General features: G+C 49.9%; 12 protein-coding genes across 12 annotated transcripts; 5 read left to right on the forward strand and 7 right to left on the reverse strand.

Moving 5' to 3' along the window:
- The first annotated feature begins 409 nt into the window (after positions 1–409).
- Positions 410–974, forward strand: BABINDRAFT_144574 (uncharacterized protein). The gene has a single exon (XM_019127163.1). The coding sequence runs from the start codon at positions 513–515 to the stop codon at positions 825–827; it is 315 nt and encodes a 104-aa protein (XP_018984878.1). The 5' UTR covers positions 410–512; the 3' UTR covers positions 828–974.
- A 96-nt stretch (positions 975–1,070) lies between these two features.
- On the forward strand, positions 1,071–2,600 carry JAB1 (COP9 signalosome catalytic subunit). The gene has a single exon (XM_019129086.1). The coding sequence runs from the start codon at positions 1,121–1,123 to the stop codon at positions 2,378–2,380; it is 1,260 nt and encodes a 419-aa protein (XP_018984879.1). The 5' UTR covers positions 1,071–1,120; the 3' UTR covers positions 2,381–2,600.
- A 220-nt stretch (positions 2,601–2,820) lies between these two features.
- Positions 2,821–3,519, reverse strand: NOP6 (Nop6p; the record flags this gene model as incomplete). The annotated part of the gene is made up of 1 exon (XM_019129087.1): positions 2,821–3,519. A coding segment is annotated over exon 1 (503 nt), but the record flags the coding sequence as incomplete, so codon positions are not given.
- A 180-nt stretch (positions 3,520–3,699) lies between these two features.
- Positions 3,700–4,199, forward strand: BABINDRAFT_161939 (SNUT3/LISCH7 family protein). Its single transcript, XM_019129088.1, has one exon. The coding sequence runs from the start codon at positions 3,740–3,742 to the stop codon at positions 4,139–4,141; it is 402 nt and encodes a 133-aa protein (XP_018984881.1). The 5' UTR covers positions 3,700–3,739; the 3' UTR covers positions 4,142–4,199.
- A 465-nt stretch (positions 4,200–4,664) lies between these two features.
- On the reverse strand, positions 4,665–7,247 carry NPR1 (serine/threonine protein kinase). Its single transcript, XM_019129089.1, has one exon. The coding sequence runs from the start codon at positions 7,118–7,120 to the stop codon at positions 4,907–4,909; it is 2,214 nt and encodes a 737-aa protein (XP_018984882.1). The 5' UTR covers positions 7,121–7,247; the 3' UTR covers positions 4,665–4,906.
- Positions 7,248–8,065: 818 nt separating this feature from the next.
- On the reverse strand, positions 8,066–9,824 carry BABINDRAFT_161941 (uncharacterized protein). Its single transcript, XM_019129090.1, has one exon. It carries the CDS (start codon positions 9,728–9,730, stop codon positions 8,183–8,185), a length of 1,548 nt encoding a protein of 515 aa, XP_018984883.1. The 5' UTR covers positions 9,731–9,824; the 3' UTR covers positions 8,066–8,182.
- A 733-nt stretch (positions 9,825–10,557) lies between these two features.
- On the forward strand, positions 10,558–12,034 carry BABINDRAFT_50420 (putative oxidoreductase; the record flags this gene model as incomplete). The annotated part of the gene is made up of 1 exon (XM_019132153.1): positions 10,558–12,034. One exon carries the CDS (start codon positions 10,558–10,560, stop codon positions 11,842–11,844), a length of 1,287 nt encoding a protein of 428 aa, XP_018984884.1. The 3' UTR covers positions 11,845–12,034.
- A 16-nt stretch (positions 12,035–12,050) lies between these two features.
- Positions 12,051–13,094, reverse strand: BABINDRAFT_8469 (uncharacterized protein; the record flags this gene model as incomplete). Its single annotated transcript, XM_019132804.1, has 1 exon — positions 12,051–13,094. The coding sequence occupies one exon, from the start codon at positions 13,092–13,094 to the stop codon at positions 12,051–12,053; it is 1,044 nt and encodes a 347-aa protein (XP_018984885.1).
- Positions 13,095–13,891: 797 nt separating this feature from the next.
- On the reverse strand, positions 13,892–14,450 carry MRPL19 (mitochondrial 54S ribosomal protein uL11m). Its single transcript, XM_019129091.1, has one exon. It carries the CDS (start codon positions 14,443–14,445, stop codon positions 14,008–14,010), a length of 438 nt encoding a protein of 145 aa, XP_018984886.1. The 5' UTR covers positions 14,446–14,450; the 3' UTR covers positions 13,892–14,007.
- Positions 14,451–14,858: 408 nt separating this feature from the next.
- On the reverse strand, positions 14,859–17,327 carry DOT4 (ubiquitin-specific protease; the record flags this gene model as incomplete). The annotated part of the gene is made up of 2 exons (XM_019127117.1): positions 14,859–16,964; positions 17,263–17,327. The coding sequence occupies 2 exons, from the start codon at positions 17,325–17,327 to the stop codon at positions 14,957–14,959; spliced, it is 2,073 nt and encodes a 690-aa protein (XP_018984887.1). The 3' UTR covers positions 14,859–14,956.
- Positions 17,328–17,948: 621 nt separating this feature from the next.
- On the forward strand, positions 17,949–19,588 carry BABINDRAFT_161945 (uncharacterized protein). Its single transcript, XM_019129092.1, has one exon. The coding sequence runs from the start codon at positions 18,030–18,032 to the stop codon at positions 19,302–19,304; it is 1,275 nt and encodes a 424-aa protein (XP_018984888.1). The 5' UTR covers positions 17,949–18,029; the 3' UTR covers positions 19,305–19,588.
- RAC1 (Rho family GTPase) lies at positions 19,560–20,783 on the reverse strand. Its single transcript, XM_019129093.1, has one exon. The coding sequence runs from the start codon at positions 20,544–20,546 to the stop codon at positions 19,878–19,880; it is 669 nt and encodes a 222-aa protein (XP_018984889.1). The 5' UTR covers positions 20,547–20,783; the 3' UTR covers positions 19,560–19,877.
- Positions 20,784–23,215: the final 2,432 nt, after the last annotated feature.

Raw genomic sequence — 23,215 nt, forward strand, 5'->3', positions numbered from 1 at the left:
CCACCGCTGCTGCTTCCTCTGCTGCTGCCACCACCGCCGCTTCCTCCGCTGCTGCTTCGTCTGCTGCCACCTCCGCCGCTGCTTCATCTGCTGCCACCACCGCCGCTGCTTCGTCTGCTGCCACCTCCGCCGCTGCCACCTCTGCCGCTGCTTCGTCTGCCCCAGCTGTCTCTACTTTTGCTGCTTCTGCCAACAAGAACGGTGCGTTTGCTGCTGCAGCCGCTCTCGGTGCTGCAGTGGTCTTGGGTATGTAAATCAGACCGACTCGGAACCCGACCGACTAGGAACCATCCCTATGAAGCCTAGCTTTTTCTTCTCCTTTATTTCCAATTTTTATAGGACGCGGGCTTTCTATTAATTTTTCTATAGTAAACACCATGCGTTTCTATGATTTGTCGCTTGTACCTCACGTAAGCTCACTAGCAAGGTACAACTCCTATTGACATGCTCGGTCGTTATGGGACGTCTCGGGGCGAACTAAGCCATTTTAGTAGATTAGAATCTCATAGGAAATGAACTATTTACGTTTCCATTCTAGGAAACGGAGACTAAGCACAAGGGGTTGCAAATTTGCAACTTCCCAAAACGGAATGGCAGTGCGTTGTAGAACCGCCGTAACGTTAATGCGGGAAATTAGATTCAGCTCTAGCAATCGCAGCGAGACATATTCCTGCATGTCCCGGAGCGTAGAAAGTGCAAGAGAGCCAACTATTGAGACAGTTATCCCCCTTGCCCTACTCGAATATTGCCGGAGTGCAAGCAGAGGGATTTGTGGTGAGTTCCGTGCCACTCCTAGTGCTGGCAGTCGAATACTCCCCAATTCCTGAGGTTCAAACACGCATTAATATGCCATTAGACCAGTTTATAATTTTTAGTCACTATAACCAGAATTACATGGAATGCGAACGAAATGAGCAACAATATAGATTACAAAATTACTTTTAAAGCGCCATCCTCTTCACCGCTTGCCTTATAATCGCCTAGACCCGTCCTGTACGCAGCCCCCCCACCTGCATCAGCTACTCCGCTGCAAAACAGAACAAATGCCTGCCATTGTAACTCCCCGTATCCTCTAAACACCCCACACCACAACCGTTCTCTATTCCCGGTGCATCCAGCCATGTGCAAGCCTAATTTAGCGTATGAGCTTGCATGCGAGCCCGGTCTCACGGCTTCCACCCAGCCCGCCGCCTTGGCGGCTCTACCATTCGCCCATAGCCTCTTCGAACAGAGCGCCGCGCTGCTGGCGCAGCTTCAGGCCGAAAAGCCGTGGAAACGCAACCCGAACTATTTCCAAAAGGCTTACATATCCTCTCTCGCATTGATGAAGATGACCATCCACGCCCATTCTGGCGGCGATATCGAGGTGATGGGCATGATGCTCGGTAAGCTTGTCGCGGGGGGCATTGTTGTGTTGGATGCCTACGCCTTGCCCGTAGAAGGAACCGAAACCAGGGTCAATGCGCACGAAGATAGTTATGAGTTCATGGTGCAATACCTCGAGAGCTATAATAAGACTGCAGGTAGGGATGGTGACCGTATTGTCGGCTGGTACCATTCGCACCCGGGCTACGGCTGCTGGCTCTCGGGGATTGATGTTGCGACGGAGAAGTTGCAGCAAAAGTTCCAGGATCCATTTTTGGCGGTGGTGATCGATCCGCACCAGACAATGAGGCAAGGGCGAGTAGAGATTGGCGCGTTTCGGACGTACGAAGACGGCACGCGCGACACAGGCACGCACACAGCGGGGACTCTGAAGGGCACCCGGGCGCCTAAGATCCCAAAGTCTAAAGCGGAGGACTTTGGTGCGCATGCTGACGATTACTACGCCCTCGCGGTCGAACTATTTAAGTCTGAAGTTGACAATGCCGTGTTGGAGACCTGTGTGGCCACCTCTTGGACCGCGGCCCTCGCAGAAACGCCCCAGACCAGCCAGATGCGCGGCTTGACCGAAAGTGTGGCTGGGTATGTCCTGGCGCTGAAGGATACTCGTGCCCTTGGTGTTGCCCATTCTCTCAAAGAGACACTGAGGGGTACTCTTGCCACGCGCGTGGAGGATAATTTATCGTTCGGGCAGGGCGAGATGAGTGACGGTGACGACAAACACATTTCCGATGTGTTTGACATGGACTCTGAGAGCGACGTCGGATCGGGGCCGGTGCGACTGCGGGTGCACCGCTTGGCCGGACGCGGCATGAAGCGCCCGCCGGGCGGGCATGCCTTAGAAGGTAAGAAGCCAAGGGGTACCGAGAGTACAGTGCCAGTGAATACCCGGCTCGCGGCCTTGGCCAAGCAGGCGCGTGCGGCTGGTGCCGATGAAAGCCGTGCTCTCGCATTTCTCCAGGTCCAGAAGGGTTTGTTCCTACAGGAGAGGAAGTAAAAATGAAATCATGAATGTCAGAAAGAGTAAAAGCAGATGTTACCGTGCATCCTCTTCCTAGGCTTCTCTGACCTTCTAGTTTTTCCGCTTTTATTAATTTCTGGTTCTCCAAGATACTTGCGTTCTGAGTTACTAGTCTTATTCCATCTTATGTGCTTTCTCCCAAACTCCAAGCTCTGCTTTGACGACGCGAAAGCAAGATGTCATCCTTAAGTTAGTACATATCCACCTTACCAAGATAGGTGGTTATATATTCGAATCCATCTATATTGCAGTTTCCCTATTCCTTTGAATTTGGCACGGTGTGTTTGGATCAAAGCATGGAGTTAATTTTACGCTCAAATCTTTGTTTAAGCAAGCTATATACATGTTTATTCGGATCCATGTATATAGGGGGGTTTTCCCCTCAAACCATCGCTTCAACGTAACCTGATTATCAAGTACAAACATAGTATCATATTCCTTAATATACATAAATTACTATACACAGGCTGGTCCGCTTAGCCCACGAGGTTGGCACGGGATGGATGGATCCCACTGTTGTTCAAGGCATCGGTTTTGGCTCTCTTGACGGCGGCCTCCTTCTTGCTTTCCTCGACTCTGGTTCTTCTCTCGTCGTCAAGCTTGAGGTTTTTTTCTTTGAGTTTGGCCACACGGGCCTCAGAGTTCCCACCACCCCCAACGGTCAACTCGACATTGATCTTGCGGTGCTTCAAAGTCGAGTGGTGTCTGCTGAGCGCAATGTCCATCTTGCTTCTGACCTCGGCGGTGTCTTGGTCGAACTCCACAAAGGCAATGCCCTTGTCGGTTCTAAGTCTGATACGCGACGGTTCTGAAGACTTAAAGTGCGCCATGAGATCCGCCTCGGTGGTATCGTACGGCAAGTTTCCGACAAAGAGGATGAAACGCGGTCCACTGCCACCGTTCACGCCCTTACCCTTCTTGCCTCTTCTGGTTTTGCGCTTCTTTGGCGCATTTGGGTCAACTTCAGCTGGGACTTCCGTAGCTTCTTCAAGCTTTCTCTTCTTGGACTCTTCGGCTGGCTCTTCCTTCTTGGCCTTTTTGTCTTTGAAGTTGAAAGCCTTCTTTTGCTTCTTGGTTTGCTTCACGGTATCTGACATTGTGATGGGTAAGGTTGGATGTAATTCAGAGAGATACCCAGGGCTGAAGTTAAAAAAAATTATGGAAAAAGAAAAATTCGTGCGGCTGCAGGAGGTTTCCATGCGGGTTTGTCGTGTGAGTATGCGAGTTGCCGTACACGGTTTGACAGTTCACGGTAACCTTCAGGAAGCGTACAAGTACTTCTGCCGACCCAACTTTAGAACATAGGAGCCTGTGCCGACCAAAGGGCATAACAACATGATTGACCCCAAGACAGCTATGGAAAAGACCCAGGAAGAGTCCGATCTCAAACCAACACCACATCCAACTTCAGACCACAAGGTGCCAGACCGGGATCCTCCAAGAGAGTCTAGACATTCCAGAGAAAGATCACCGGTACGGGAAGAACTGAGTGGCCGTGGCCGAAGTCGGTCACCGGTACGGACAGAAGAGCCAATGACGATGGAGGAAATGATGGGGTTCGGCGGTTTTGGAACCACCAAAAACAAGCACGTCCAGGGAACCAAGAGCGGGGCCGTCAAGGTCAACAAGCGGTCCGAGTATCGCCAGTACATGAACCGAGACAAGGGATTCAACAGAGCGTTATCGCCAACCCGGGGAGAGAAGAAGAAGATGGGTAACAAGAAGTCTAAGGAGTAAGGCGGGATAAAGGCCAAAGAAAAGGAGTGATACAGAAGGAGAAACTAATGGAAATAAAAGAGGATCAATGTAGAGTTTTGAACTAAGAAAGGTTGTCAGTGAATGCTAGAGGTGTCCTATCTGGATGTACTTTATCAAACGATGCATCTAGTCTAATTGATAGAAAGTCACATTCGCATAAGGAAGGGTAGTTATACCTGTATGTATACTACATAAGTGTCTCGTGTTATCGAAATATTCAGAGACATTTAACATCCGCCAATTCACGAAGCTGAGGAGGGCATGCATGGACTTGAGATTTTATTCAAGGATAAGAACACTTCTAAGCCCACTGTCTAGGTCATTAGAAGGAGCTATCCAGAGATGCTTGTCCCAAAAGATTGGTGCGATTAGTTATATGCGTCGTACCTAAGCTGGCGGTTGTCATAATCCTGGGTTATCTTCACCATTTCTCCATCCTTCCCTCTCAGGTGAGAGCCACATGTGCTATAAAGCGTCTCATTCACATCTCGCACCTTGCGTTTGCGCATCGTATTTGCGACTGCCTTCTCATGGTCGCACCTGATTACCTTACACCATATTCTCTCTCCTCGAGACCCCAGTTGCCATTATCTACACAATTTAAAGATATGCCGCTTTTTGGCATTAATGTTATACGTTCGTTACCTGTGCTATACCCCGTACCATGGTTGGGGACGCTAACCACAAGTGCTGCCTTTCCAAACGGTACTAGCGCGCACATACGGACCCTAGTTCGAGCATGCTCTACTTCCCTGCCTTCTTCTTTCTTTCCAACGCGGCAATGTGCGCCTCACTCTGATCCACCTGTGTGTGGTGGTGCCCGTCAACATGCACGACACACGCGCTCACCAGACCCTTCGTGTGGTCAAACTGGTAGTCCACCGTGCACATTGGCACTGACAGCAACCACTCGTCGTTGAAGCACTCCTCAATGGAGATGCGGCACGCCGGGGCCAACTCCACCATGCGCCCAATCAACGGCCGCGTCTCGTTGGGAAGCGCATTGAGGAGACGCATCGGGCCGGTGAGCAGGGAGGTGTGCGGCATCCCGTTTGGATCTTTCGCTTCGTCCGCAGACGTGGCAGAAGGCTTGGTTTCGGACTCGTCGAGGGCGCCGTGCACGTCTGCCGACGGCGAAGCTTCGTTGGCTTCTGGTTCGTCTCCGGCCTTGGCTTCCGCGTCGATCCCATACTGCGGCGGCAGCGGCATCTGCTTCAACACCTCGTTCAACGGGATCTTGTCGTCTCCCCTCGTCGCAAACATCCTAAAAGAGTTGTCTGACAACTTTGGGATCTTCCATGGAAATTTCTTCAACGTCATACAACAGAAAATCATCGCCATCAGCCACACATCCACCGGTCTCGGGTCGTACTTGTGGAACACACAGACCTCCGGGGCGAGATACGGGTCAGAGCCCACAATCCCGTGCGATTCGATCAACGTTTTGTTGAACGGATAGGAGAATACGACCGCAGAGCCAAAGTCAATAATCTTCACCACGCCCTGGCCATCGATCACACAGTTGTCCAACTTCAAGTCGCGGTGCGCAAGCCCCATCGCGTGGAGGTATTTCATCCCGGAGAGGATCTGCTTGAAACAGCAGTTGATTTCCGGCTGGTCCATCTTGCCGCTCATGACAATGGCGAACAAGTCGTAGTCGCAGTACTCCATGACCTGCAAGATGCGCTCGTTGTCGTAACAGATCTCGACCGTTTCGATGATGTTGGGATGGGACAAGGTTGTCCCGATGCAGTACTCGGCCGTGATCTTCTTGACGTAGTCGCGCTTGTGCTCCGTCGCGTACTTCTGGCGAAACTCCTTCACCGCAAACACTTGGCTATCGGCAAGGCGTCTGACGAGCTTCACGCTGCCGCCGGCGCCAGCACCCAAATTCTCTCCGAACTTCCCGTACCGCTTCAGAAACGGGAGTGGGTTCTGGCTCGTCGGGTAGTTGTTGCTGTTTGCTGGAAGCTGGCTCATCATCATGGACGACGAGTAGGACCCCGAGGCGACAGACTGTCGGGACGACGTAGAGCCGATGGAGAAGCCGCTTTGCACCACAGGTGAGGATGCCACGGGCGAGGATGATATCCCGCCGTAGGTGGGGTTTCCGTTCGCGCGTAACGACGGATACGACACGGGGATCGGGTTGGTACCATATGAACCCGAGAGACTGCCGCTGGCGTTGCTGGACGAGGCGGAGCCGGAGCTCCCGCGCTTGAAAAACCGCTTCAAGTTGGCCATCGACGAGTGGCGGGTCGAGGACTCCTGGGAGGATGTCGAGACTGGCGAGCTGGAGATCAAGTCAGACTTGCCGTTGAAGTAGCTGCCCATGTTAGAGTGAGAGCTATTGCGCAGGCGCGAGCTGCCGTACAGCCCTGGCTGCGGCGATGCGGTGCCCGGCTTGAGGCTTGAGCTGCTCGCCTGCAAGCTGCTGCTGAGGAACAGCGCGGATGCCGCCTGGATCCCCGCAACCTTCTGTTTAGAAATGACAAAGCGCGCTTCAATCTTCTGCGGGTTAACGTCCGGTGACTGGATAAGAATCGACTGGATTGGCTGCCCGTTCGCGAGGTTCGGCACGTACGACGTCTGGGACAACAGACTCGGGGTGCCAGGCGGCGCGTGGGCACGCCCGCCGGGGATCGAGTAAGGGATGGAAGATGACAAGCTCTCCATTCCGTGCGCAGACTGAGACATTGAGCGGAGACGTGAGCTTCGCGGTGAGATGGGCGCGCGGATCGGCGGCGCCGGATAAGTTCTGTAGCCTTGGCCCTCGTCGTCGTCATCGAGGATGGCGGTATCCACTGGCAGGGCAAACGATTTCTCCGCAGCATCCGGCGAGGCCGAAGAGAGCCTGACCTCCGCTATCCCGAGCGAGAGGTTGGATTCACGCAGCTGCATCAACTTCGTCAAGCCACTGGCCGGCTTGGCTCTGAAGACAAGTTCATCGTCGTCCATGGTGAAATAAGAAAGTGTGCAGTGAGGAGAATATAAAAAAGTACCGCTATGACTTACTATCTAGAGCAATGTAAGCAAGTGTCTGGAGTAGATGCCTGTTTGTTTGACCTCTGGGGTCATGTTGGTCCACCAGAATTCTTAATCGGTGGCAGTTGGCTCTACGACGCGGTGACTGGGGGGATTTTGGGCACCACGGTCGTGCGCACAACAGACGCACGTGCGGGCGCGATTCACCGCAGCTTTATAGGCCAGATAACACGTGAGGGCACGATAGGCGAGGCGCTGGGGCTTATCTCTAGATGGCTCATCAATGTAGCAGATAGCATAGGGACCATATCCGATTATCGCAATATATTCCTAAGCTTACTACACAGGCTTTACTTGGACAGACCCGAAAATTAAATTTTCGACCGTTGGAGCCCAATTGTGGCTAACCGTCACACGGCATTTTTCAATGCTCGCTTAGGTTTGGCTGTCGAACCGCCAAATAGCTGTTTTGTCGGCTTTCCCCGCATGTGCTGACGATGAGGGTCTATAGTGTACCTTCCAACGACTATTTTTTAAATTGCAATCCAATTCAAGGTGCCATCTATCTCTATCAGTTGATCAAAAAAAAAAAAAAAACACACTTTGTGTCCATGACTTTCTGAGTTACCCTTCAGCCAGTTCCTTCGATGCATGTCGTGGGCGATTCGCCGATGCAGGCGCGCCGGAGGATGACGTAGTGCAGCTCCTGCTTCTCCGAAGACTGCGTGCGGCGACGGTCCTGGTGGAGGGACTGAAAAAGATTACGTTCAGTGCTATAGATGAGCTCGGGATGGGTTTAAGCCTTTTGAATAAAGGGAAATGACATTTTTTGGTAAGCCAAGTTAGACACCCGTGCTTCCAGTTGTTTAGATGTGCCCTGCACGAGCCCAGCCCTTACGGTTCGTTAACAAAAGAATATTCTGTAACTAGCTCTATTATACAATATATGACAATACTTCAACAAATCAAAGACTATGAACGATCGCTTCCGCGATGGAATGGAAACAAAGTTTGCTCCCCCAAGGGATGAAACACCTACTTGCCCTCCTTGAGCAACTTGCTGTGTTCGTTGAATAACTCCTCGTGCATCTTTCTTAACTCAGTGTAGGCCTGGGTCATCTTCTTGACCTGGGACTCCAAGTCAGCAACCTTGCCATTGTTCTCCCCAGTGACCTTTACCTCGGAGTCAACTGCGGTCAAGTTTTTGAAGGCCAACTCCTGTCTCTTGACCTCGTCCAACCACGCTTCAAACGTCTCCTCTTCGTCATCAAGACTCGGCACCTCCATCACAATATCATGCTCGCGGACATCAGCAGAGGCAATTACTCGCTTCAACTGCGGAATCAAGCGGTGTGCCTTGTCGTTCTTGGATACGAGCTCGCCGGAGTTGTCGCTGGCCGTGGCCCGGAAGACTTGGAGTTGCGAAATGGCGCCGTGTAACGGCTTCAACGTTTTGATGATCTGTCTGGTGGCAACATCGGAGATGTAGACCCCACCTTGGGAGTCCCCAGAGACAAGGAAGGTGCCGTCCATGGAGATGGCAAGACAGGTGACTGCAACCTTTTGTGTTGCGGTCTGCTGTTGGGCAGAAAGCGCAAACGTGTGGTTCATGCTCGGATCGGTGTCCAAGGTGATGATCTTACCGCAACCACCCACAGCCTCAACGATGTTGGTGGCAGTGTTTGCCTGGTACAACGGTATACGTCTGACCTGGCCATCGGCTAAACCAGCGTACACGGCTCTCAAGCTCGGGTCAAGCACCATACATCTAACGCCCTCGGCAGAAACGACAAAGGTGGTGAGGAGCTTGGCAGTGAGGAGGTCGTACACACGCATGGTCCCGTCCAAGGAGGCGGTAAAGACCTTGGTGTCGTTGAGCAACGCAGACTCCGTGACACACACGGCGGTGACTGGCAACGTGTGGTCCGAGACCGACCAGACGGGCTTCTGCATGCGGGACTCGTCAAAGTCATCGACTGAGGCCGAGGTTGCTAGGTTCGAGGTGTAGAGACCCACGAGGTCGGCCGTTCTCCACACGAGAAGTCTCCCGTCTTTGCCGGCCGAGGTGAGATAGGAGCCAGACTTTGACGCTTGTAAACACGTTACCGACTGGTAGTGCGCTTCTCTAACGGAGAGGAGCAATCCCAGGGCCAACTCCCACACAAAAAGGCGGCCGCTGATGCCACCACCAACAAGTAACCAGGGGAGACGGAACTGCGGCTTCTGGTTGCCCGTGGCAAGCGTACCGCTGGTGGTAGACCCCATGAGCGGGTGTGGCACCAAAGTGAGACACGCAAGCTGCTCAGGCAACGGTATACGCTGGTCAGGAGCTTCCTTCCCGTACGAGTACACATGCATAAGCGCCTTGCCGGGGCACGAGACAAAGAGGCGCTCGCCGGAGGATGGAGAGCCGGTCATGATAGCACCGTTGGTCGGACACGTAGCCTGGCGGAAAGCAGAGTACTGGTGTGATGAATGCATCGAGGTGATCATCGCGGTGGTAGCGTTGTCCTGGTGCGATTTACCAGTGGAGGTGGCCGCAGAAGGAGAGCCCTGGGAGATGTAGAACACAGCTTCGTCCATTGAGTGATTAGAGGGTAAGGAAATGCACGAATCAATGATTTAACTACAAAAATGGGCGTTGCAGTTTGTTTTATCGGCGTGTTTTGCGTGGAAAATTCTAACGCATGTAGGAATATTTTTGCAAAAAATAATTTTGTCCACTGCTGTGCGGAGTAGAGAGCGCGATGAGATGAGCCGCGGGGGGGGATAATGTAAGGGAAGAGGAGGTGATGAACTTGGGATTTTATGTTAAATAGAGATTGCAATAAACATTAGGATAATCCTAGCAAAGACTAAACTGATAGCCACAAGGGGTTTTTATTTTCCATGGATTAGGGTAACAGCTGAGTTTTCGACGATTCGAAGTTGGCACTCGATGCTGTTCATACCGTGGCTCTGTCAGATGGGACAGGTATCACAAGCCTCCAAAGGATATTTTAGATGTATATTGTCAATAAATAAACTTGAATAATAATCATGAATAATCTCGCGATCTGAACTACCACTACGGTTTACAGCATACATCATATGACCGACAATAATGTTAGCCAACTGACATGCTCCATAAAACGTTACTATGAAACACATCGACTTAGAAAGTCCCATTTAGCCACACGAAAGTTACTCCAGTACCCTTTTGTAAAGCATCGGAGATATTAGTATCCCATCCCAAACCAACATTGTAAACTACAAACCCAGCCCCCATCACGTGATCCAGATCAATATCTACATGCAGCTTTTTCACCTGGCATACGCCTACTATGGGCCTGTACATAGTTTTAAGATTCTTTCACAACGTCTCCTATTCATCCAGCCTCTTTCTCTCTTATACTCCTCCCATCCATATCATGCCAATTCATATTATCGGGACGATAGTCACGGATGGCCCGCAAGCGGTGCCCGGCTGGAGCATCTTCAAGGCGTACGCGCCGGTGGCGCTCGCGCTCGCAGCGCTCAAGTACTACATGGGTGGCACAACCAACACGTGGGAGCGCGACATGCACGGTCGTGTATTCATAATCACGGGCGCAACGAGCGGGTTGGGTGCGTATGTGGCTTACGACCTTGCGGCGCGTGGTGCGCAGCTCGTGTTGCTTGTGCGCGCGCACGACGAGTGGACCGTGGACTACGTGAGCGACCTCCGTGACAAGACCGATAACGAGCTCGTGTACGCGGAGGAATGCGATTTACTGTCGCTCTACGCAGTACGCAAGTTTGCGACCAAGTGGTTGGACAACTCGCCGCCACGCCGCCTCGACGGCGTGCTCTGTCTCGCGGGTGAGATGGTCCCACCGCTGGCGCAGCGCCAGGTGTCCGTCGATGGCTGTGAGCGCCAGATGGCCGTCAACCACCTCGGCCACTTCCATCTCTTAGACGTGTTAGCTCCCGCGTTGCGCGTGCAGCCCGCGGACCGTGACGTACGCGTGGTGCTCACGCTGTGCTCCGCGCAGGCGTTGGCGCCCAAAGTTGCGCGCGATGATCCGCTCTGTATGCAGCGCCGCTACAACCCGCGTAAGCCGTGGCAGTTTTACGGTGCGTCCAAGTTGCTCACCGGCATGTTTGCTTGCGAGTTCCAGCGTCGATTGGATGCGTACGAGCGCAAGGATGGTGCGCTCAACAACACGCGTGTCAACATCGTCAACCCCGGCATTATGCGCAGTGCTTCCACCCGACGCTTTGTCTCCTGTGGTTCTGTCCTCGGCTTGCTCCTCTACTTGATGTTCTACCCTATCTGGTTTTTGTTCTGGAAGAGCGGAATGCAGGGCGCGCAAAGCGTTCTTTACGCGCTTATGGCGCCTGAGTTCCGTGATATGCGCGGCGGGCAGTTCATCCTGGAGTGTTCGATCATGAAGCCTATGCGAAAGGAGCTTCAAGACGAAGAGTTGCAAAAAGAGGTGTACGATAAAACGGTCGAGGTTATCGTGGCGCTCGAAACCAAGTCGGCCATTGAGCGGAACCGCAGTTTGCCCCTCAAGGAGAAGTTGAAGCGCGGCGCGGCGACAAAGGGCGCGAAGCTTGCGTTAGACAAGAAGTTGGAGGAGATTCGCGAAAAGATTAGCATCCCGGTGCAAAATGATGTGTTATACCCGGAGGAACCCGTGATTGCCAAGAGGAAGGTGAAAGGCAAGAAGTAGATAGCTAGAAGAGCTGATAAGCCGTTGAAGTTTATCAGATTATCATATATACCTGAATTTGCTAGAAAGAGAGTGAAGGCATTTTGACCATTGGCAGGCACCCTCAAATAACGAGCGCTGTTAAATAATAACATAAATCGAGCTACGTCTATAGTAAAGTTTACATATAATATATTAAATTGAATGGTGGAAAAAGTTACATCGAGCTATTTAAGCTGAAACCCCTTAAACTCTTCATCCTCAACCTCTTCAAGTGACGGAGCTTTTACCAACGTCTTGGTTGGTAACTCTGCTGGGGCTGAGACAGAAACTATCGTTGGTTTCTTAGACAGGACTTGAGATTCAGGCTTTTTGACCACCTGTGGGATCGGTGAATTCGTTACTGGTCTCGGAGAAGGTGGCTCCGAGACACGAGGAACCGTATCGGAGAATGGCGAGGATTGACATTGGGTTTGTGGGACTGAAGCGGAGACGGCAAGTGGGTGAGCAAAACTATAAGGACCAACGAAAGAGTGAAATAAAAATTGTTGGGCTTGCTCCGCTCTTTTACCGTATGCTTCAGCTTGTATTTGTTGATAAGCGCGAATGGCAGCCTGTTGCAACTCCTGCTGTGCCTTTCTGGCTTCCTCTGCTTCCTGTACCTTTCTGGCGAATTCTTGTTGCATTTGTCTTTCCAAGGCTTTAACAGTTTGCTGTCTAACAAACTCACGCTCGGCTTGTGCCTTCTGCAAAGCTGCAAGTCTGGCAGCTTCTTCCTGTTGCTGCTTTAACAATTGCTTCTGTAGCTTCTGCTTCTGGAGTTCTTGCTTGCGTCTGGAGATATATGGAACCCTGATAGCCAAGTAGGAGTCGTCGACGGTGGTGTAAGAGGTCTGGGACAAGTCGTAATCACCAGCATCGAACTGGAACACCTTTACAAGCTTGTCACTTTCAGAAACAATCTCCAAATCGCTGACGGTGCTCGATCTGTTGTAGAACTTGATCTGGTAGTCCGCAAAGACATCTTCACCCCCCGCAGCATGCTTGGCGATGGTAATTTGATAATCGCCATCAGCCAAATGTTTCAGGGTAACCCGAGGCTTGAAACCTTCCCTGGGAGCAGAAACTTGTGACTGAAAGGTAGCGCTTTGGTTAGCAATGTGCTTCAACAAAGTATTGAGGCTGTCAGATGCATATGCCGGAGACGCGGTAGCCGGACAGTAGGCTGGCTGGTAGATGCCGAATGGTTGTGGGGTAAATGGAGAGTACATAGAGGAAAGTGGTTATAAAGTTGATCAAGCTTAGATTGCTGAGGAATAATGGAAACAAAAATCTCTGAGTGGCACCTGGCTCTTATATACCCTCAGGCTATATAGTGGAAGCTTCCAGAAGAGGCATAAAGCTACGACATTCCTAATGTGACATCGCGAATATTAGTAAGGAACGCCCCAGAACATTCTAGAAACGTGACCTACAAAAAAGCGATTAGTAACCAACCCAGATGTGCAAATCGCAATTATCTGTGAGCTACATTTTGTACACCTAGATGGTACTCTAGATTGACAAAGTTTTAAGTTAGTGATGCCGTACTATGCAATAGAGTGGACCAAAAAGAGAGCACACGATACAAACATTTGTAATCACGAGCATTGATATCCAATCAGTGAACTGATCCTTATACCTAAACATTAAAATACACAGATTGGAGGCTTAGCTGTAGCAGGCCCTGTGTTTATTTAAACTTGTTATACCATTTTTTTGGTTGTCACTTTTGTCTATTCGTCGTATGCGACCATGAGGGCCTGTTGTGGGTAATAGAAAACGCGGGTCATGATTGAAATCATCTCTCCATGTTCCAAGTTAAAGGGCTCACCATAAGCCAGTCTCTGTGCCTAGCTCCAATCTCAAAAAAAAAAGATGTACCAGCCATACCTGCCTGATATCTTTTCTTTACTAGTCAATAACGTAGCTTCCCTGTTTCCAAGCGGGAAACTTGGTTTCCTGAGAATACCTGGAGCCTATATACTCACATAAACTTCAGCCTCTACGCTGAAACCAGAAAACGCTAATTAAATATGCTTATCATATATTAGTTTTCTATATACAGTGCAAGTGAATTCCCCTGCTGTTTGGACGACCCCCAAAAAGCTCAACTTTTTAGATGTCTGAATGGATGTAGGAGGCTTAGAGAACAACCTTGATACCCATGGACTGGGCGACACCGCAGACGGACTTGCAGATACCTTCCAACTCCAAGTTCTTGTGTCTTTCGTCGGTCTTCTTGATCTTGGCGATTTCGTAGATGTGCTTGACGGAAACCTCGCCGACGGGCGCGTTCATCTTACCAGCGTTACCGGAGCCCTGCTTGATTCCAGCCGCCTGCATCAACAACCAGCCGGTAGGTGGGGACTTGAGCTCAAAAGCGAAGGTTCTGTCTGGCTTGATGGTGATGAGAACCGGACATGGGGTGCCTGGGTTCAAGTTACCGGTTCTGGCGTTGAATTCCTTACAGAAGTCAATGGCCTTGACACCCTTGGAACCCAAAGCTGGACCGACTGGCGGGGATGGAGCAGCTTGACCGGCACCAACAATTAATTTGACAATAGTGTTCCTAGCAGACATGGTTGGGGACTGGTGAAGGCCACTCATCGTTGCCAGCTCTTGATACGGTATTTTTCATCGGTGAGTAGCGTGCGGAAGAAAATTTAGCGGACAAAAGGCAGGATATTTGAAAGGCGCACGCATCGCTGGGGCGTATAGCAGTGCCAGCCCTGCTTAGAGAGTACTACAGTTGGTGGATTCAGACTGAAGGAGATAATAATTGGGCTCGAAAGGGTCTAAATGACTACTTTTAGCATATATTTACACCATTACTGTATCCACCTTAATAAACCAAGGAAGAAATCGGACCTAACTGGGGTCAAGAACAAGAAAACCCACGAGTTATACGCCCAACCAAATGCTTATACATGCTTGCTACACTTAAAATACCCCCCCCCCCAAAAAAAAAAAAAAAAAAAAAAAAAAAAAAAACTCGGGTCTCGGGTTGCTATCATTTTAGTTCTACCGTGGCTCGTCCCGTAATTGACAGTCCACCTCCACTACATCTCCTCCAACATGAATATTATTTATGCTAAACTCTTCTCATCTTTCTCTTGTTCCCGGTCTTCGAACCTGATCTCTTCGCAGACGGCGGCGGCAGGCTCGCGGTCTTGTGGGTCAACCGGGTGTAGACCAAGTAGTACGCCGCAGGGTCGCGCAATGCCTGCTTTTCGGAAATTTTGTTGAGATACTCGTCGTCGTACGTGTTCCAGGTACCGTCGGGTTGGCGCGCATGCGCAATGTAGTGCCCGGATGAGACAGAGCGGCCGGCATGAACAATAACGCTGATCAACTGGTACTTAACTGGCTCGTTACCGGAAGTGTACTCGGTCAAGTCCAAGATGTTTGGGTATGAAACCGGGTGTTTAACTTTGGAGCCAGAGCTGCCGTTGAACCGGAAGCGTTTCAAGTGCACGGCCAACGCTTCTGGCGCACGGTTGATCTTTGACTGCTTCAACGCGGCGGTTTTCTGCTTGCACGCGTCGCAGTCGTACCCGGAATTGGCGTCCTTCTTGTCCTTTCTGATGATTTCCTGGGAAAAAAAGTCTTTGATAGAGTTTTCAAGGGAATAGCGATGGGCCGGGGCTTCCTCTAGCACAACGGTATTCCCCAAAGCATCAGGTTCCTGCAACAGAGCCGCCTTCTTTTTCTTGCTGTCCAAGCCCAAACTCAAGTCGTAGAACTCCTGCTGGGTCTCACTTTTCGCGTGGCAGCTCTTGCACACCACGGTCTGGTCCAACAAACCACCGAATATATCGTAAATAATGCTCTCGTTCAACTTGGTCCCGGAAGGCGTGGAGTCTTCCTGCAAACGCGATAACAACGACATAAAGTACTCGTGCGAGTCCTCCTGCTGCCACGCGGACATCATGCAGTTGATGTCGTCCAAACGGCCAATCAACTTCTTGGGGTTGACGTACTTGGTTGGCTTGGCGTCATTCCACATACGGTGCGCAAGGTCTGCCATCACGTGTGATACTGAGCGCGACTTTAATACCGCGTTGTACTTGCCCGCGTGGACGTCATTTAAATAGTGCTGGACGGCTGGAATGTGGATCATCGCCTGCACGGCTGAGTTCATGTAACATGTGACGCCGTGGTTGAGCAAACCAACGGGTTTTCCCTTGATTTCGCGCCAGTTCTTGTAGATGCGCGTGGAGCCGTTTGACCCGCGGTCCTCTGAGTTTTCGTTGATGCCTTGAAACTCAGCGAGCGAGTTGGCGATGATGTGCTTGGTGTCGTCTTCTGGGGATGTTGGTGGAGTCTCCGCCCGTGCCTTGGCCGAGGCTTCGGAAATATCCGAAGCATCTGAGGTTTCCCCGGACGGCGTCGCGCGTCTTTCTGTGTCATTTATCTCTGAAACTTTCATCACGCCGTCTTCGCCAGGTTGGGGGACTTCCACGCCCTCATCTTCGGACTGGGAATCCTCTTCTCCGTCTTCAGATTCAGATTCAGATTCCTCCTCCGCCGCGGCAGCGACGTCACTGTTGTAATCCACATCCTCCTCGGAGGTGTCATCCACCCGGTCCACCGCATCCACAAACCTTTCACTTCCGGTCTCATCACTGTCAGACTGATTATCATTTGGGGTTTCGGATTCCGGTTCGGAAGCTTCAGATTCCACCGGGGAGCTTTCGGGTTCTGTTTCCTTCTCTGAGGAATTCTCGGATGCTTCAGCCACATTTCTGGCCTCGTCGAGGTCCTTCCCCAAGTCTTCTTGCATTTTCTCATCCTGCTGTTTCTGTTTCCCTGCTTTCAGTTCGGCTTTAGACAAAAATCGCTTATTCGTGTATGCGGTAACCGCTTCCAACATGCTCTTTGGCCGTTTCATTTCGTCTTCCGCGATCTGCTGTTGTTTTAACACGGCCTCCTCTCTTTGCGCGAGGATCTGCTGTTCTTGTAGTTTGAGGAAGTTTTCAGACACCTGGTCGGTTAAGACAATGTAGTTGGTGGGTCTGACGTTGGCAAGCTTGTCTTTTTGGCGTGCGGGAACAAAAGTCAACGGGTTGCTGAGGATTCTATCGACAAGGGGCGCAACACTATCCGGGAGAATATCCGACAATGACATTTATGTTGATTGGCGCTGGCTGTCAAATCGATGCGTGTTTCGAGAAGCTAACGCAAAAGAAAAACGCGCCTAAAATAAAAATCAAGAAAAAAAAATTCTTCGCCGCGCGCAGCTAGCCCTTTTTCTTTTTCGTGCTATTATCCCAATGCGGCAAAGCGTGGGGCGATAACAAGTGCACATCTCCTAAGCCCCGGATAGGTGCTAAAGGCTGTCAACGATAAGATGTGTGGACTAGCTGTGCTTCTATACATGCATCACCACCAGGAAACCTGGTGCTAGGGATACACTGGGAGACTGGGCGCTGGAGGTGATCCAGGGAGTGAATATCACTCATTTTAGAAGGGGAGCCGTAGTACATGCGGGTTCTCTTAATCCCTTTAGTCTATGAGGCTATGGGCACCAGCTAGCACTGTATGGACGCTTTAGACTTTTCAACTCTTCAGTCTGGATTAATGCCTTTACGAAATTAGCGGTGGTTTACAGATCCTCTGCCTCTCGTGCTAGATAGCGAGCAGTGATTTATGCTGGTCTGACGACAATTTTAAAGGTATTTGAGCCAGGAAGTGTGATTATGGAATTTAAATCAAACTGCGGGTTACTGGAATCCAAATATCGGATATAGAATGACAATGTATAATAAAGTTTAGAGCAGATGAGTTAATTGCCATGTGATACGCTGATAAAGCTCTGATACTTTTGATAAAAAGATATTGCAGAGTTATGTATACGTAGTAGCCACTACCAAAAAATTGCACTTGTTACAGATGAATCCAGTTATGGACTTTAAATGATTTTTAGAGAGCATGTGAAATGGTCGTTTCCTTTGATTTTTTTTTGGTTGCACATGTAGTTTATTCGAGAATGTTAGATATCACGTGAATGAGGTCTATGCATGACAGAGCTCATCGTTCATCTCTCATCGTTCATCTCTCATCATTCATTCTCATCATTCATTCTCATCGTTCATAGCCCATTACCAATAACTCGACGTATAATTATCACCTAATGTCACATATACCCCATTGATCATACCCCAATGCCTTACAAGCTAGTTGCATCCACTGCCAGACAGCTACGTCCGCCCCTCACACAGTCATGGGGTCGCGAAGACCTTCAACATACGTTGCTACAGAAGGCGACCCCAGACTATCCCTACCCAGCCCTTTCTCCGGCAATTTTGGAGATCACCCAGGGAAAGACCGCCACAGACTTGAAATTTGAAAACCAGCCCAATATTCCGCGTCATTTACAGTGGTCGCACGACGGCTCATCCTTTGTGACTGTCAATGAAGATTTTGGCTGCCGGTTGTACGTGGTTCCCTCAGATGTGTTGTCAGCCACTCCGGTGCCAAAGGAGCTTGTTCCATTCAGCAGAATGTTCCAGCCATATCCTATCATTGCTCACTCCGTCAACCCAGAGTTTTCGTTGTACAACCCAGAGGAAACAATGGCCTGCAACAGCATGCTTGTATCAATGAAGAACCTCCCAATTCGAATGCTTGACCTTATCCCGGGAGATGCGCGAAACTTAGTGGCACTGTACAAGTTTGAAGACCTACTGAACGACCGCTTTTTTACCACCTATTCCTTGGCTCATTACGATGAGACCACCTTTTTTGCAGGCTCGGTGAACAAAGTGGCCGCCTTTGATGTTACCAGACAGCATGAACCTGCGTATGTTACCAGTCTCACGGGGTGCCACAAAATGGGAATTGTTAGCACAATTGTACCGTCTCCGGAGCTCGGGCGCGTCTATATTGGATCGTACAATGGAAAGGTATCGATCGTAGACGTGGGGTCTGCGCTTCCCGTGCTATCGAAGGCCATGTCTCTGGAAGATTCCGGGAGCGGCTGCGGGCCCGAGCGCGAGGGTGTCACACAGATATTAGAGTCCCAGAATGGAAAATACTTGTTCGTGGTTAGGCGAAATACAAACACGATATCGATCCTTGACTTGCGAATGGACCTTGAACTAGTCGGGTCGTTGACCAAACTTGAGCTGCCGTCTCTAAAGCCCACCTCTAACCAAAAAATGTATGCAGACTTGTTACCCCAATCGCAGGGATTACTTACGGGGGATGTCTACGGAAACGTACAATGGTTCAGAGACGCCGAGCTTGGAATGGACTGTACTAAACCGGAAATTCTCATTGCCGGGGAAGCCAGCGCGACCACCATATCAGCGGTTAAAGTGAACCCCGTGGAGCCAGGGATACTTGCAACGGCGTGCGGTGTTCGGAGAGATACCGCTTTCGATCTGGAAGAAGATACCGAGGAGGCTGACTGTGGGGTAAAGATATGGTACAAGTAAGGTGCGATTCTCTACCAAAAAGTCTTGTGAGATTCTCGTATACCAATAGTAGACTGTGGCACTTAAGATCGTTCCTGGATCTACAACAATTAGACACAAATTTAGGGTCATATTACCGGTTACATAGCGGAACATGTTACGATAGGCGAATAGGTCAGGACAACATAGATTGTACGCTAGCACCAAACTCAGCAATCTAATCCATAAGATCTTTGCATCAAAAAAATAAAAAAAAACCTTACACACCAATACAGTGACAGTGTGGTAAGCGTGTAGCTATCACGTGGTAGAGATCAATACTCTATATAAGGAGGTCGATTCCTTCCTCCTTTACCCTATATACATTATATAGGCAACCAGTATTACTATTACTATAAGTAGATATTCTACCTTTGAGGTAGAGATATACCACCGATAGTATAATCAGTGACAGCAAAAAGGGATGGTGAAACCACCGAGAAAGAAATGAAATTAGGATGTGAAAAGCAGGAAATAGATAAAAAGAAAAGAAAAGCACGAGCACCACCAGGGGACAGCTTCCAGACACATAGAAGGTCGAGTTATTGACGGTTCTTACAAAATGGTACACTTCTTGGAGGCCTTCTTAGGTCTGGCTCTGGAGACCGGAATAGAACCAGCCTTGGAGTTATTGGTGGCGGCCTTGATAGCAGGGGACGGGGCAACAGCTTCTTCGCCCTTTGGAGGGGTTATGACAGCCCTGATGGCAATGTCAAAGATCTCCTTGACACCGGTCTGGGTGGCGGCGGAGCATTCCATGTAGTCTACACAGCTCAACTCCTTGGCCATCTTGGAGCCCTGGAGATGCGAGATTGGGTGCAATCCCTTCTCCGTCAACTCGTCCAAGTGGTGCGGGTCCTCCCTTAAATCGATTTTGGTCCCGACCAACAAGGTCAAGATGTCCTTCGGACTGTGATGCAAGATCTCCGGGTACCACTTCAACTTGATGTCCTCGTAGGACTTTGGGTCCATGACGGAGAAACAGAGCAAGAAGATCTCGGTCTGGGGATACGAGAGCGGTCTCAATCTATCGTATTCGGACTGACCAGCGGTATCCCACAAACCCAACTTGACGGCCTCACCGTCAATCATGACATTGGCGGAGTAGTGGTCAAACACGGTTGGAATATAGTCGTGAGGGAACGAGTTTTGGGTATAGCTGATCAACAAACAGGTCTTCCCGACCCCACCGTCGCCGACGACGACACACTTGATGCTTCTCATTGTATAGATGGTTGTTATGGGGGGATGCGCTGTAAAGATAAAGAAAGAAGAATGGGGCCGAAGTTATAGCGAAATTCCAAACAAGGGTGACGAGATGCGTGAGAAAAAGTGAAAATCGGAAGGCTGCAGAGGTGCAGGCGCCCCGGCGACATACGCGAGGGCACAACGCCAAGGTTAGAGCCAAAAAAAAAAGACACCTTCGTGGAGCTTAAAAAAGGTAAAAAAAAGACTTCTTGCATAATATATACAGCGCCTTTGGTGGATAAAACGGAAGATATGGCGGTTTTGTTCTTTAGGTGTCCCAATGTGCCAATGGTCGGACACCCGCCCCATGCAGGTAACTCGCACGTCACCAAGACGAGGCGGAGGGGTGCAGCTACCAATAAAGTGGTAATAACACGACCAAGTAACAGTCTCACAACAGCACACGACCCACCTGATGTCTACTACAGATTATGTGTAAGGGCGATTCCGTGGTGCTCCGAACGACTTGGGCTTAGTTGACAAATGTGCCTGTAAATCCCTCCTGTGATATGTGCTAGGCGGTCATGGCGTCTTATTTTAGCCAGCTATTGCTGGGTTTGATGGCTGGCATATGCACGATCCAGAGCCCATTTTGACAATCCCTACACGTAGTAAGTATACGAATTGGTGGCGACTGATAGACAGCTCCACGCCATTTCTCTCGCATAAATGCCTTCATCGTACGGGCAGTAGTAAGGTATGAGCTAAGTTACAGATGACCAGAATGGATGACAGACTGAGAAACTATTAGCTTCTGTATTTAATGGATATTAGTGCTTGTATGTCTGGCCCATCCTTTGACCCTGACCGATTAAGGCGTGCTGTGTCTTAACGCAGTCTTTTTGGGGGGCTTCATCCACCGCTTTCATGCACGTCTGTGCGGCACGCATTCCCCGAGTCTCGCTCTGTATTTCGAGCTAATTATTTCTAGGGTCTGGCAAGTCAGATAAGCATACACTTTTTATTAACTGGTCTAGAGATAGCCGAAGGTCGATGAAATACTCTTGGATATCAATGAGGCTCCAACCAATACTAGAATAACAATGGGAAGGTTCCAATTTTAATGATTGGAGCGCTCCAACTTTAACAATGGGAAGGCTCCAGTATGGAATGTGAAATCGTATGCCTATCTGACTTGCCAGATCCGAGATACGCAGTCGATATCATTAAACCGTTGATATAAACATCTCCAGGTCACCTATTAATTATGGTTTTAATAGTAGCCCACCTTGAGCAGGAAAAAAAAAGACCAATCTATTAAAGTAGCAGGGTAATATACATGGCTATCGGAACTGACACCCAGCCAACGTGAAAAGGCGTAATAAAATTCAGCAAAGTTATAGATTTACAAGCCCATGACAACGGCAGCGGCCAAGGCAGCGGCGCCCGCGACGGCAAAACCAGCGTTGGAAGAAGCAACACCGCCGATGTACGAAGAGGTGACCTGTGGAAGGGTGATGTTAGAACTGTTCAGATGGGCTGGGCAGTTGGTGACTTCTGGGCCACAAGAGGTGATGGTGGCAATAACAGTGGAGTCCTGAGTAACGGTGGTGACGTTGGCAGCAGAGACGGCAGCGGCAGCAAAGACGAGGGTAGAGAATTGCATTATGAAAGAGTGACGAAAGTTGGAATTAGAATCTAAGGATAAGGAAAGAGAGAAAACCAGAGCGAGGGGGATTGTTTGCCTTATTTATATTCAAGTAATTCATAGGCTTATTTTTCTTTTGTTATGATTCTTAAAACATCAACACAGTAAATGGTCCAAGCATCCGAAACTCCTGTGGCTTGCATGCATATGCTATCTCTGGCACCAGCACCTTGCGTGAAAACTGGACGAAGCTAAAGGAGGCTGCATGCATTTCTCAGAAACGCTGGCTAGGCCATGTGTATCAGCTCAAATCTAGAAGGACCAGAACCATTTAAGGGGCTTAGAAAGCTTCCAGCAGAAGGCTAATAGAGTGATTCCGGGAGAATTACCAGGATCAGAGATCACGTACTCATTTCAAAGGGTTTACCCGATCGAGGAAACTCAGTTTTCCAACTACAGCAAGTTTTTGTCCAAAAGTCCAAAAATCAGAGGCACGGTGGTTTTCAGACACAATAATAGGAAACCTCAGGTAAGCCAGCGTTTAGGAGAGTCTAGGTCTTCCCCCGAGATGCGGACCGTTAAACGTGTGCTCTGAAACGGCATCTAATGGTGTTAGTTGTATTATGATACATGCTCGAGTATGGATTGGGTAGGGGAAGAAGCAAAAACGGGAGCCCTAAACCTATGAGCCACCTGATCGGGAAGCGATTAGCCTCAAACAAGACGACCATGCAGGCGGGAGCTCGAAGGGGCTTTCGTCCACAGAGACCTAGGCATGCCATCCCTCCTTACAGTCTGTCGCCCAGCTAATCAGGACTTTTCAATCTAACCGCGCGTCAAACTTTTTCATGCTGCACCAAGCCGTTGCAAATCCTGCGGTTTGGGAGCTCAGACGCGTATCTATCCGTATTCAACAGCCAAACCTAGATCGAAGTTTATTCTGTACCTATAATGGACAAAGACCTATGCTGAACAGAAGATGAACCAAGAACGGAGAAGACCAAAACGGATTGCGAATTCATCAAAACGATCCACTTTCAAACACAATGTCGGGTAA

This window comes from Babjeviella inositovora, assembly GCF_001661335.1.
Source record: "Babjeviella inositovora NRRL Y-12698 unplaced genomic scaffold BABINscaffold_7, whole genome shotgun sequence".
Lineage (NCBI taxonomy): Eukaryota > Fungi > Ascomycota > Pichiomycetes > Serinales > Babjeviella > Babjeviella inositovora.

What these genes read in the sequence shown, in the direction of transcription:
- BABINDRAFT_144574 (XM_019127163.1), top strand. Translation starts at nt 513, where the DNA reads ATGAACTATTTACGTTTCCATTCTAGGAAACGGAGACTAAGCACAAGG.
- JAB1 (XM_019129086.1), top strand. Translation starts at nt 1,121, where the DNA reads ATGTGCAAGCCTAATTTAGCGTATGAGCTTGCATGCGAGCCCGGTCTC.
- BABINDRAFT_161939 (XM_019129088.1), top strand. Translation starts at nt 3,740, where the DNA reads ATGATTGACCCCAAGACAGCTATGGAAAAGACCCAGGAAGAGTCCGAT.
- NPR1 (XM_019129089.1), bottom strand. Translation starts at nt 7,120, where the DNA reads ATGGACGACGATGAACTTGTCTTCAGAGCCAAGCCGGCCAGTGGCTTG.
- BABINDRAFT_161941 (XM_019129090.1), bottom strand. Translation starts at nt 9,730, where the DNA reads ATGGACGAAGCTGTGTTCTACATCTCCCAGGGCTCTCCTTCTGCGGCC.
- MRPL19 (XM_019129091.1), bottom strand. Translation starts at nt 14,445, where the DNA reads ATGTCTGCTAGGAACACTATTGTCAAATTAATTGTTGGTGCCGGTCAA.
- BABINDRAFT_161945 (XM_019129092.1), top strand. Translation starts at nt 18,030, where the DNA reads ATGCCTTACAAGCTAGTTGCATCCACTGCCAGACAGCTACGTCCGCCC.
- RAC1 (XM_019129093.1), bottom strand. Translation starts at nt 20,546, where the DNA reads ATGAGAAGCATCAAGTGTGTCGTCGTCGGCGACGGTGGGGTCGGGAAG.